This window comes from Acipenser ruthenus, chromosome 11, assembly GCF_902713425.1.
Source record: "Acipenser ruthenus chromosome 11, fAciRut3.2 maternal haplotype, whole genome shotgun sequence".
Lineage (NCBI taxonomy): Eukaryota > Metazoa > Chordata > Actinopteri > Acipenseriformes > Acipenseridae > Acipenser > Acipenser ruthenus.
In genome coordinates, this window is record NC_081199.1 from 11,090,812 (window position 1) to 11,103,576 (window position 12,765).

The following is a 12,765-nucleotide window of genomic DNA, read 5'->3' on the forward strand; positions in this document are numbered from 1 at the left end:
TCACTCGGTACAAATAATAAATACAAGTGTTTGACACTTGGTCTGTGGCATGCTCGCTCCTCCTCAAGAACATGCGGTTTCTATAGCAGGTAAGGTAACATAGCAACAGCACCAATTTTTTTTTTCCCCAAACAAAACAAACAATAGACAGCAATGGCTCTGCACCTCATGGCTTTATATACCCCTGCCACAGCTGGGCCCCTAATGGCTAACTAAAATGGAAGTACTCCCAGCTGTGGCTAATCACCTTGTTACCTGCTCCATAAACATACAGGTTTACAAAACTACTGGCCACTAGTGGCCATTGTGGGTTTTACAACAAAATTATAAATAAAACATAAGCCTTTATCCTAAACAGTGGACAGGGAACTCCTTACCCTGTCACTCTATTTTATGCTAATGTTTCAATAAATCCAAGAGTAATTTTTGCTCACAAGCATGTTTTACTGTATCTATACAGGCTTATCTAGCTGACTTAAGTACTGTTTGCACGGGACTAAAAATCACCAGATTTTCAGTTGACTTCAGAATATTTACTGACATAAGTGAAATTTAGTCCTGTGCGAATCGTCCATTTCGTTTTACCCCAGATCATTTTTCCAGCGGTCCTCCGCTTGTGTTACAGGGCAACGGGACCTCCTATAAAATTTTAAACTCAATCGTCATGTGGTGTTGTAGTCCCATGCGAATCGACCATGTCAGCATTATGTTAGAATTAATATCAGTATTTCCAGGTTATTCGCCTCAATGCTTTTTGTAGAAGAAGAGAGTGATGGATGCTTTCAGTGATACATTTGAAAATGTGTTTGGATGTAAACATATGTTTATTCGATGGCGACGAGATACTGTTCAAAAAAGAAGAAAAATTAAAAGACGATCGTTTCGGACACTAACGCGAAGTGCTTCGATCTTCACTGCACTCTAAGTTTTTTATTTTTTTATTTATTTTTATTTTTAATATCATTTTTTTCTGTAAATTTTGTTTGTTTAGGGAAAAGGAAAGACAATTTAGATTTCAAACTTTAGTTAATTGTACCCAGAAAAATAAAGCTTATAATATTATTATTATTATTATTATTATTATTATTATTATTATTTACATTTGGTTCATTAATCACAGATCACATGCAAAAGCGCCTGCTCTGGCCACAATTTAGAATTTAATTTAAAAATGTCACAACACCTGGGAGATTACTGGACATCCTCTGTTTTTGGCCAGCTCTGAGGACCCCCTGTTTTTCAGCCCCGTGTAACTAGTACTTCAGAGTGCTAATATTTTTTGGCACAGAGCAAGGCACGGTGAACACAATGCAATAAAAACAATGAGCTGCTATAAAGCTGTGTGCTTGAGTTCTCATTTGTTCTGTATCATTCTGTGATGCAACCACTCATAATTAATTAACCATGTGGTATGGGCTTCTACACCCCCAAGAGACTCCACATCAAATTTTTATGTGCATTTCAATTTAATTTGTTTGGCACAGTCAAACTCACTTTGTGTCACTCCTGTTAATGCCCCCACCCTCCCACTTATATCACCACGTGATATCCTGCCCAGAATATAATGAGCGTATGGGGACAAGCTCCTGAAAATATCTTTTTGATTGTACCACACTCTGGTCACATTTCAGTTCTGTGTTTTCTATTACTAACAATGGCAGCAGAATGGACAGTGCAGACAGTCGTCCTGATTTGTGTGTGTTTTGATCATTCCATCTCAAACACTCTACCAATAGCAGCCCCATCACACTGCAGCTGCCGGTGTGCATTGCCATTGATCATGTTGATAGGAATGCCAACTTTTGAAAGCCATTGATTCGACAGCTCCTCGTGTCTGGTAATGTACGTCTGTGTGAGGACAAGGGTCTCGTTTTATGGGCGAGTCCTGCTTTTTTTTATTATCGATGCATTGTTTTTCAAAAGAGTTGATGCATTGACTAATATCTCACCAAAATGAACAGCAGTAATAACTATACATATAGGAGTTTGGATAACAGTTGTGATAAACACCTGAAAGTCGCCGTGGTAAAGGCACCTGCCAAATAAAAATAACTGATCGAGTACATTACTATATTCAAATATATTCGAATATCTGAAGAAACACGGCTTGAAGTATATTCAGTGGCAAAAATGACCATGTTTTTATTTGTTCATTTAACAGAATTTCTAAATGATTGTATGAAGAAATATATTGTGCAAAGGAAACCGATACATAAATGACGTCTTAAATAAATCCCCCATTCTACTGTACAGCCTCCCCTTTCTTCGTGGAATATGAGGGTTATTTTACTCCCAGGAGATTCTTTTATTATAATATACGGTACAAATGATACCTTTGCTTTCCAGTTAATTCTAAATTTTAAAAAAAATTCATTGACATTGTGAAAGAATATCTGAACCTGAAGTACCTGGTGCTTTTAAGGTATTTGAGGCATTGACTGTGGATTGACTGTTGGTTTTAAGACTAACAAACTGTCTGTCTGCTGTAGGGCTAGCACTGATTAGTTGTCTGTTTGACAAGTCAACTAGAAACCGGTGGCCAGCTACTTGCCCGTCACTTGACTGTGCAGTAATTGTGAAGCGTGCTGTTTCAGATGGACAGAGGTGCTGTTGCAGTTGCAATCCATTAAAATATAAATGACATTTTAGAATCATTAATAAACCGTATATAAAAAAAAAATTGCACGGTGTTACAAAACAAATAGAGCACCAGACATTATCAAATAGATGTTAATGTTTTTCTTAAAGTGGTGATTATCTTGACCTCGGCTATATTCAGCTTGTCTTACCCCTAGTCTGCTGCGACAGTCAAGGCATCACTCCATGCAGTGAGCTGCCAGTCAAGGATGATAGGAGGTGTAAGAGAACAGCCTGGAGGAGCCCCAGCCTGGGTGGCATTGCACAGCATCGCCTGCCAGACAAGCTCCCTGAAGGCTCTGCTATTGAGCTACCTTCCAGTGGGCGGAGGAGACAGACTGGGGGAGAATCATAGAAACTGGCATGGTTTATTAGCTGAGCTGAATGGTGCAGCCTGTATGCACTTGAGAAACTGAGGCTTACTGGTTAGAGCTGAATTCCACTAGCCAACTGACTACTGACTACCAGAATCAGTTCTATCTGCTGCCTTGAGGTCTCTCTTGCATAAGAAACACATCAGTACCATAATCCCCCATTGCCATTGCTGTAAAATTAGAGCTGTCAGTATGATGTAGAAACAGTTGATGACCATGATGTACATCTACAGAATATACATGGCAAAGAATAGGAAATGGCAATGAATAGTTTATTGTAAAGCATGAAAACCATGATAAACTATCAGATTGTAAAAGCATGAGAAAAGTGCAATATGACCGTGGTGCACTCTTCTAAGGGTATGCACTTGGTGTACAGTAGTACATGGCTGATGTTTAGGAAGTGCAGTTTGACCATTACTGTGGATCAGGGAATGTTATTAATGTAACACAGAATTTAGCATGGACACTCGGCACCCTCTATGGGGCATTCAGAGAATTACACCATGAAAGATCCACATGGTTAGAAACTACATTTTTAGAGGCCACAAGCTGATCATACAATCATCTTCCTATCATAAATATTATAATTTGGGTTTATATATGAATAAATAACGAATAATGAAGACGCTCCCGTATGTGGAATCGTGTAGACTGCAAATCAGAATCTCATTCAGAGCCAGTAAAGAGTGTCCTTGTGGTACTGAACCCAGCGGTTAGAGCTGAGATACCGTGAGGTTGAGTAGTTTAGTGGTTAGAGCGGGGTGACTGGTAGAAGTAGTGTAGCCTAGCAGTTAGAGCTGAGGGACTAGGAGGTTGTGTGGTCTAGTGGTGTAGCCTAGCTCACAAAATAATTAGATCCCGATCTGTAATCTTCTTTCTAAAAGCAGACCGACTTGATACAGGTAACAAAATAAGTTCATAAATCTTCACAATTTCACCCTCCAGGGAAGTGAAAGAATGGCTTACAAAGAGATTTCTTTAACCTGCTGTACTACCAGATACCATGATTTAAAATAAATATCTAAAACGTGTTTCTTTCAAAAGTGCACATTTTGAGACCTATATATTGAATGGATGTGCATGGTGGGGGAAAAAACCAACATATGGAACTCATTTGTTAGCTTCAATCACATAAATACTGGGCAGCACAATCTTTAGGAGCTCTGTCCAAAAGCCAGCAGACCCTGTACATGAAAGACTGTGCATCTTGTAAAGAAGTAGCAGCCAGTTTGCTTCATCTAGCCGTATTCAGTGAGTTAGCTGGTTTTACACAGTGATGTGTTAGTAAGTCAGAACCAATCTGTTTTGTTTCCCTCAGTGAGCACCTGTCCTGCGCGTTCACATTCTTCCTGCATGGTGAAAGCAATGTCTGCACAAGTGTGGAGATTGCTCAGCACCAGCCAGTGTACCTGATCAATGAAGAGCACATTACCATCGCCCAGAGCAGAGCTGCTCCCTGCCAAGGTGAGTCCTGAGGCCTGAGCCTCACACAGATCACATGGCTCATTACTACTGGGAGAGTGGAACGTGGTACTAATACAAGCACAAACACACAGCCAATAGCATCCATGCTTCCAAATAATGGTAGCTTATCTTACAAAGCTAGACCTGTGGTATTTCTCCTCTGACTGCTGCTGCCTCTCTCTCCACAGTGATTCTGAGCCCCTATGGGCTGAGCGGGACCCTCACTGGCCAGGCCTACAAGATGTCTGACCCGGCGGCCCGCAAGCTGATGGAGGAGTGGTGCTACTTCTACCCCATGGTGCTGCGCAGGAGAGAGAGCGAGCGGGCCGACGGGGAGCCAGGGTACGACAACAGCAGCCACGTGGCGGTTGAGGTCATTGTGGGTATGTAAACCACTCACCTGGGCAGTTTCTGCTTCTATTTGTTTCCTTTGCATTTCCTACAAAATAGGCCCTGAATGTAAATTACGAAGACTATAGCTTTTATAAAAGGGATCTTCAAATGTAAAGGGAAAGTGAGAGTGTTTTATTCCACTCAAACAAACTGCTTTGTGTTCTTCACAATTCATTTTTCTGAGTATTGAACTTGTTTGTATTGTAAGTTTAGTGTATGCAACAAGGTGGAGGCTAGGCATGAACCAGCGACTCCGCAAGCAAACATCTTAACCACTATGCAAAAGAGCTGGGCTCGTTTGCATTTGTGAGGATATATTTTTTAACCTTCTCATTCAAAACGCTATAGGCATAAGTTATTTAAAAGTCTGTTTTGCTAAATAAAGAACTACTGAAACAGTTCAAGACTGTTTTTAAAGAAGCCAACCCTTTTATAACTGATGATATGGAAATAAAAAATCCTTCAAAATGATCATGGGCTAGTTATCTTGCTCTTCTGCAATCTACATTGTTGAAATTGTAAATAACTCATGAATCACAGCGTTGCGAATAGGGACAAGGTGTTTTTGTGTTTTGTTTGCAAGTTATTTTATTTGGGGTTGTTTTGTGATGCAGGTGGTGTGCGGATGGTGTACCCCTCTGCCTTTGTGCTCATTGCTCAGAGCGAGGTTCCTGTGGCTCAGCCCTCCACTAGCACAGGACTGCGGGACCCCACAGGCTGCAGCATCCCCCTGACCCCCCCCAGCTCCCCGGAGCAGACCTGCACAGGTGAGCCCCCACGCCTCTCCATCACTCCCTCACTTAGCAGCATGGGTATTGGAATGGTTGAGAGGAGTAACATTTCTAATTGTCAACTTATATCTGTGATTTTCTCCCTCCTGAAGAACGATGTTTATCATTTTAAAGTAATTGTAGCTAATACAATAATTCCATAAATCTTACCCATTTTGCACTTTCATCTGGTACTTGGGTTTCAAATATGCAGTTTTGAAAAAAACACATGTTATCGGAAACATGTATGTTAATTATAAAACAGACATCTGGTACTACACTAAGTTCTCGGTTTGCTTGCCTTGCCAGGAAGTCAGTTACTGCTTTGCTTCCTGGGTCATTTCACCCCAGCAGTGTCTTTGGGGTTACTGTCTGTCTGTCAATAGGGGAAGCAGTTGTGACCCAGAAAATGCGAGAATGGCTTGCAAGCACAGATTTCTTTAACCCAGTATAGTAGCATGATTTTAAATCATGTTTTAAAATGAGAATTGGTAAAACACGTGTTTCTTTCAAAACTGAAACTTATATAAAGAATGGATGTGCATGGTGGTGAAAATGTATGGAAATATTTTGTTAGCTACAATTCAATAAAAACTGCAACTGCTCCACGGTAGATGCCAGAAAAGTTTCGTAGTTGCATAATAATAATTAATTAATTAAAAAATAAATTAATTAAACTGAAAGATTTACATTGGTATGTCAACTCTTGAAAAACAATACGAATATAACTTCCCAGTTTGTAATCCTCAATTTGAAAATATAACAAAGATTTTACATGATCTGTATTGAGTGTCAGTCAGCACGAGAAATCAGTTAGTTACAGTTTATCAGAGAAGTTAGTGCCAGGATTTTGAGACCGCGTGATTGTGCAAAACGGATCGCTTTTTGAAGAGGCTTGTTGTAGCTGAAACTGGAGAAGAGAACACCAGGGGAAAAGATTTTTGAAGCCTTTCAAGGGGCAATTGGCGAAGCTCAGTGTGATTGGCAGCATTATATCCGCATTCGTACAGACGCTGCCCAAGCCATGACTGGAAAGAACAGCAGGGGTGTAAGAAGCAGCCAGGCACCTGCACCCCAAGTCATTTGGACACTGCTTAATCCAATGGAAAGCTTTAGCAAAAGCGAAGCTTTTTACAAGGGAAGCTTTTTCGGCATACCCCTAACAATACACTAATGTCACAATATGTATTGCGATATACAGAGCACTGCCTATAGGTTATAAGATTGTTACCTTGATTATTACCATGTAAAGACAACCCCGTACCTAAAACAGGCCAGATTAGAAACTCTTATAACAATAAGCTTTTTTAAGAACTGTGTTTAAATGTAAAAACATATTAAATTTAACAAAAGTAGTCAGTATATTCTAAAAAGGAACAAACTAGGCTGCTGTGATTGATTATAATTTGTGGTGACTTGAGTCATCTATAATTTAAAATGTCACCAGGACCTTGTTGAAAATCTTGTAATACACTAGAGAAAATCTATTACTCTAATCTAACGGGACCGACTTAGAGTTCTACAGAATACCCTTCAGTGTTTACAGGAAACGCATTACGTTACCTTTGCTGTGTCCTGTGTTTTCCATATCGCAGTGCTGTACTTTGAAATATATTGCTGACTCTTCAGTTTTTAATTATTCAACATTTACTCAGGAGGGTCACCAGGAGAAAAAAAAACATCTCTTCTAAGGATTGCAGTGCAATAATACTGGTTTTCTGTTGCCACAATACGCTACTCATTTAAATCAGAACACCCACAATATTCCTCATATAAAAGGGAAGGAGAGTTGAGTGAAAAGATCCAAAACAATGTTGGGTATGTCAGCTCATAATTACAACACTTAGGTATCTTGCATGAGAAGACAGTCCAAACAGAGATGAATAACACCACATTTACACATACACATGAACATCCCATAACTTCCCCACCTTGTTTAAAAGCAGCCATTATACCATATATCAAAACATACAGAAGAGAGAGACAGGATTGAATACACAATAAATATCAGCACCAGGTTCCTTCAAAAGCCCCCACATATGTGAAGGATTTAATTCAACCAGAAAATACAAAATCTAGGTACATTAATAATTGGCTTGAGTCCTGTATGCAAAATGATGTCCAGTGCAGTGTTAAAAGTTCAGAGCCCATCTTTAGTTAAGAGAAAATCCACAACTGAACAGAGTTCAGTTCAATAACAAACAGTTAATGTCAGTGTGTAAATACCTTACACAACCACCAAACCTGTAAAGGGGAAAGAAAAATTAACCCTCCTTTGAGTGCTCATTTACTCCGATAAAGATCTAATTGAGCCTTCTATATCGAGGTGCTCGTTTACCCCGATAAAGACCTAATTGAGCCTTCTGTATTGAGGTGCTCGTTTACCCCGATAAAGATCTAATTGAGCCTTCTATATCGAGGTGCTCGTTTACCCCGATAAAGACCTAATTGAGCCTTCTGTATCGAGGTGCTTGTTTCACCTTGATAATAAAAAACAATTGTCCAAACAACAATGCCTATTTGTAATCCCACGTCCCCATGGAGAAAACAAACACAGCAGGTAAACAAAGCCAGCACAGGAGTGAGTTTGAAAAGTGCTTTGATCTCACCCAGTCACAGCCACAGCTCTCAGGAACTGGTCACTCCAGACAAACAAACCCACAGCATGGAAATGTTCTTAAATCCCATGGGATTTCAAAGTCGGGCCGCTCTGATAGGTGTCCACAATGGCATTTAACTGAAGATTTCTGTAAACTCAAAACTAACTCAGGTCTCTGTCTCAAACCTTGAATATATTAATACGGAATGCAAATACTCTGAACTCAAGAAAACAATGAGACGAACCGAAGATAATTTCACTTAAACTGGTTTTATTTTCAGAGTTTGGTTGTGCAGCGGTTGCTTAGAAAGCTAAAAAACAATTACTGTTTCATCAGACCACCCCTGTTCCGTATTTACATAAATTATTTAACAGGATAATGTTTGGGACAATTAATATGTTTAACTAGCAACCTGAGAGGAATAATGCAGAGATACCAATAACGTGCATAAAATGTACGTGGAATCATTTACCATGGCAATGTCTTTTAAAATACTTTACTTTTTTTCATAGAACACCCTTGTCTATTTAGCAAATTACTGATAACAATACGATTGCCTGGCCAGGCATCTGCCACGCAATGAAGTGCCACAGGCAGCACGGTTCTTGTGCTGCAGTGTGTGGTAAAGTAAAGGGTTTCTTGTAAACGCTGCTGTGGCTCACTCCTCTGTGTGTTTGCAGGTGACAGTGGGATCCAGACAGCGATCAGCAGCCTGCCAGGACAGGAGCCGGGCATCGTGACCACCCCCAGCCCGAAGCATTCGGGGAGAAAACTGGCCAACCAGACTGTTCAGCAGGTGTGGAAGGAGTGCTACCGGAACAGAACGCAGCACAAGTAAGTCCTGAATCTCCAACAGGGGAGCAGAAGACTTCTTGGGGTTGGTTAGGGTTGGTTTAAAGGAGCACCCGCTACATTATCATTTCTTATCTTATCTTCTGGGTTTAATTCTGCTGTCTTTGCTTGGATCATTATTTACCAGGCTTATTAACTAGTGTCCTTCAGGCGTAAAGTGTTTGTAGCTAACAAAATAATTCCATGCATTGACCCCACCATGCACATCCAAAAAGAAAGTTAAAAGAAAACAATCAGTCTGAGTTATATTTTCTGAGTCGTCGCTGTAATAATGGATACTTGCGTAGTGGACCCTGGTGACGGGGGCTTTGTGAATCATCTTGGTTCTCTTTGTAGGAGGACCTTATCTGGCAGCAAAACCCCCGAGGAGGAAGTGCCAGCGTGGGGCTTCACCGACCCTGTGGAGCGAGCGCCCTGCTGCTGTTCCAGGTACTCCTGCTCATAACTGGCACAGCTGTGCAGCCACAGGCTGACCAGGGTGTACAATGACTGGGGTGAACACCCCAAGCCTGCTGCTGTTAGGCATCAGTGCACAGGGCTGACCAGGTATACAATGACTGGGGTGAACGGTCCAAGCCGTGCTGACCAGGGTATACAATGACTGAAGTCTTTAAAATCATTAAAGGAGTTGACATCGTTACCCCTAACCAATGCTTTTAGTGCAGCACAGAAACCAGAACCAGAGGACACAGTTAAAATAAAGTGGAGCTAGACTAAGGACAGAGGTTAGGAGACGCTCCTTCACACAACTCTCACACATCAAGAGACTACACAAGATTGCATACATTTCAAACTATGGGATCTGTCATAATGTTGCTAGTACTAATACCAGAAAACAGTATTTGCTTACGATTGTAAGTCGCCCTGGATAAGGGCGTCTGCTAAGAAATAAATAATAATAATAACCAGGAAATAAAAAAAAAATCTAAACCTTCATTAGCATTCCTTTAAACACTTTCACAGTACAGTATGTTGCTCTGGTAAATCTATCTCTTTCAGAAGATTCAAATTACTGGTTCACACCCCCAAGTGCACCTGCAGTTGTCATTTTTATGCATAGTCTTGCTCAGAGACAGTCCCAAAGGTAAACTACACCGTTGACATTATGCAGAATTTGCATTGTATATGTTTAAATAACAAAAGTATATTATAATGTTATATATTTTGCATATTTTTATTTTTGCCTTCTCCGGCTTGAGAGAGAAAGGAAGGGAAGGAGCCAGTGGTGATTTGTAAGAAAATAAGAGATGGGCTACCTAGTCATGTTGTTAATGCTGAATCACTGGGATTGTGAAGGGGTGGGCTTGGATCAGGAAGGGTGGGGTTGGTGTAGGGGATAGAATTTAAGTAAAACACAACTTAGACCCCCCCCACCCTACCCCTACTCCAAAGTAGCTGGCTGACTAAATCTTCTTATACATTTTCAGACACAAACTACAGAAGCAGCGTCAAGCCACTGCAGTAGGCCGCACCCCCTTGAACCCTCAGCCAGGCTCCAACCCCACCCCTCCCGCTGCCCCCTCCCTCCCCCCTGCTGCGCCCTCCAAGCACAAGGCAGCCGACAAACCTGAGAAGATAGACAAACAGCCCAAGAGACAGGCACTGATCCCCTTCCACCATCGCCCCCTCTTCTGTGAAGAGCTCTGCCTGGATCAGGACCCCAGAGCTGGACCCAAGCTGGGACCAATGGACCCCCCTACTGAGGTTCTCTCTGACCGCAAGTACTCCAAGCAGCTCCCCCCTCCCGGTAAAGCCCTCGATTCCCCCCCGCACTCCCCGGCCTCCCCCCTGCCCCCCACCCTCAGCCCGCACCCTCGGGGGCAGGACTCGGATGGGCGGGAGCCTGGTGTGGGGCTGCCCATGTACCAGGAGCTGCTGCCAGGCCGCAAACTGCCTGATCTGAGTGAGACGGCTTTGTATGCACCCCCGCTGTGCTCCGGCGAGGAGGGAGGAGGCTGGTGGAGAGGCTACAAGACCCCTAACGCAGAGGACTCCGAGTTCAGAACCCCTGAACTGCTTCCTGACTGCGGAGAGTTCAAAATGGAGGCTGTGACTGAGGGGGCCGCCCTGAAAAGGTGAGAGGTCAAATACCTTATCTAAATATGATTGGGTTTATATTTAGATTAAAAAAAAACCTGTAATTTACTGTTATTCCTGTCTTTTTCTTTACAAATATAAGAGGTACATTTTTACATTTATCAAGGGGCCGGAACAGTTGCCCAGGGGGTGCCCAGGAAATTCTTGTAAAACAACACACATATTTAAGGAAGTGAAAAATGTGATTGTGACAAAACTATGACCCCCTGTCCCCCAGGCTCTTCGCTCAGCCCCACAAGCGTTTCAAGATGTGTGAGGAGCGTGTCCGTGAGCAGGTGCAGGCGGGGGCCGAGGGGCTGGGGGACCCCTGTGACCCCTACACCTTCGTGGATGGAGAGATCGAGTACAGCTTCACCGCCAGCAAGAGAGGAAGAGGGCAGAGCCAGGAGAGAGACCCCTGCAGGAAGACAAAGGTATCACAGCGCCTCAGATAGAACATCAAACTATAGCATGTAGTTTAAAAAAGAAACTGCATAAGTTTCTGCATAAAACACCATGAAAGATAACTGAATTGACACTAAATGCAAGCACAATTGTATTGTAATGTGTAGCAGACCCTGATAGTGATACAGCCATTTGAAATGACTTTGTATCGATTTGTATCAGATGGCTTGTATCAGACAGTTTCAGATGGAAGTGACATCACTATAAAATTAGCTATACTGTTTAATTCTTATTTAACAATTTATTATAAATATTTTGTAAGATACAAAATGATTTGTAAGCCCACTAGGTAGTCTCTCTGACCTCTTGTAGAGTAGCAGCTTATATCATACAGCACCCTATACAATAGTATCTGTATTGTACTGTACTCCATAAACCTTGATCAGAAAAAAACCTCTCAATATTCTCACCAAGCTTTAAACAGACCATCCTCAGTCTAACAGTGTTTCCAGTTTGTTAGACTAAGATGTGTCTTTGTTTTATCGTGTTCATGACATGTACAGATATCTAGGTATTTGTCCTATAGATATTTCATTCCTGTTATTCCTGCAGGCGGAAGATGGCAACTCTACCCCAGTGCCCGATGGGAAAGACGCTATGTCAATTTTTAGCTCTGCTCCTAAGTCAGGTAAAACATACAGTTACTTGCACTTATATTCATGACTAGTTTTATATCAATCAAAAATGTATTTAAAATGGCCTAAAATACCTTTATAAAACTTTATCGCCATGTTTTTGCACTGTAATTTTGCATTCTTCCCATGATTTTCCCATAGTTTACCATGTTTGCTATGTTTTGTAATATGATTTACCATACCTCTCTGGGCTTTACAATGCTTACCTATGCTTTACCATACTTTCACTATGTTTATTACACTTTGCTTTTACTATGGGAAACTTTTATAAGGGGATAGAAGACACAACTGCTATGTTTTTAAATACTGTAAAAAAAAAAAAAAAAAAAAAAATCACTGACCATTTTGAGTAAAGTATTTGTTTGGAGCTGGTTTCACTTCATGTGATACAACCTGAAATACAGTGATCTGTATGGAGAAAGTATCCATCATCTTTCAAATTGATCGACACCCAGCTGGTCTGATTACCCTCTTAGATGTCCACTGCTACACTCAA

General features: G+C 41.4%; 1 protein-coding gene across 2 annotated transcripts in view; it reads left to right on the top strand.

The window, feature by feature from the left end:
• LOC117426866 (mediator of RNA polymerase II transcription subunit 13-like) overlaps window positions 1-12,765 on the top strand; it is a 131,641-nt gene that overhangs the window by 87,257 nt on the left and 31,619 nt on the right. For both annotated transcript variants that reach the window (XM_059033352.1, XM_059033354.1), the window contains exons 5-12: window positions 4,333-4,478; window positions 4,667-4,861; window positions 5,486-5,638; window positions 8,922-9,075; window positions 9,430-9,522; window positions 10,521-11,168; window positions 11,408-11,603; window positions 12,187-12,262. In XM_059033352.1, coding sequence (XP_058889335.1) covers window positions 4,333-4,478; window positions 4,667-4,861; window positions 5,486-5,638; window positions 8,922-9,075; window positions 9,430-9,522; window positions 10,521-11,168; window positions 11,408-11,603; window positions 12,187-12,262 — 1,661 coding nt within the window. The remainder of the gene's footprint in view (window positions 1-4,332; window positions 4,479-4,666; window positions 4,862-5,485; window positions 5,639-8,921; window positions 9,076-9,429; window positions 9,523-10,520; window positions 11,169-11,407; window positions 11,604-12,186; window positions 12,263-12,765) is intronic.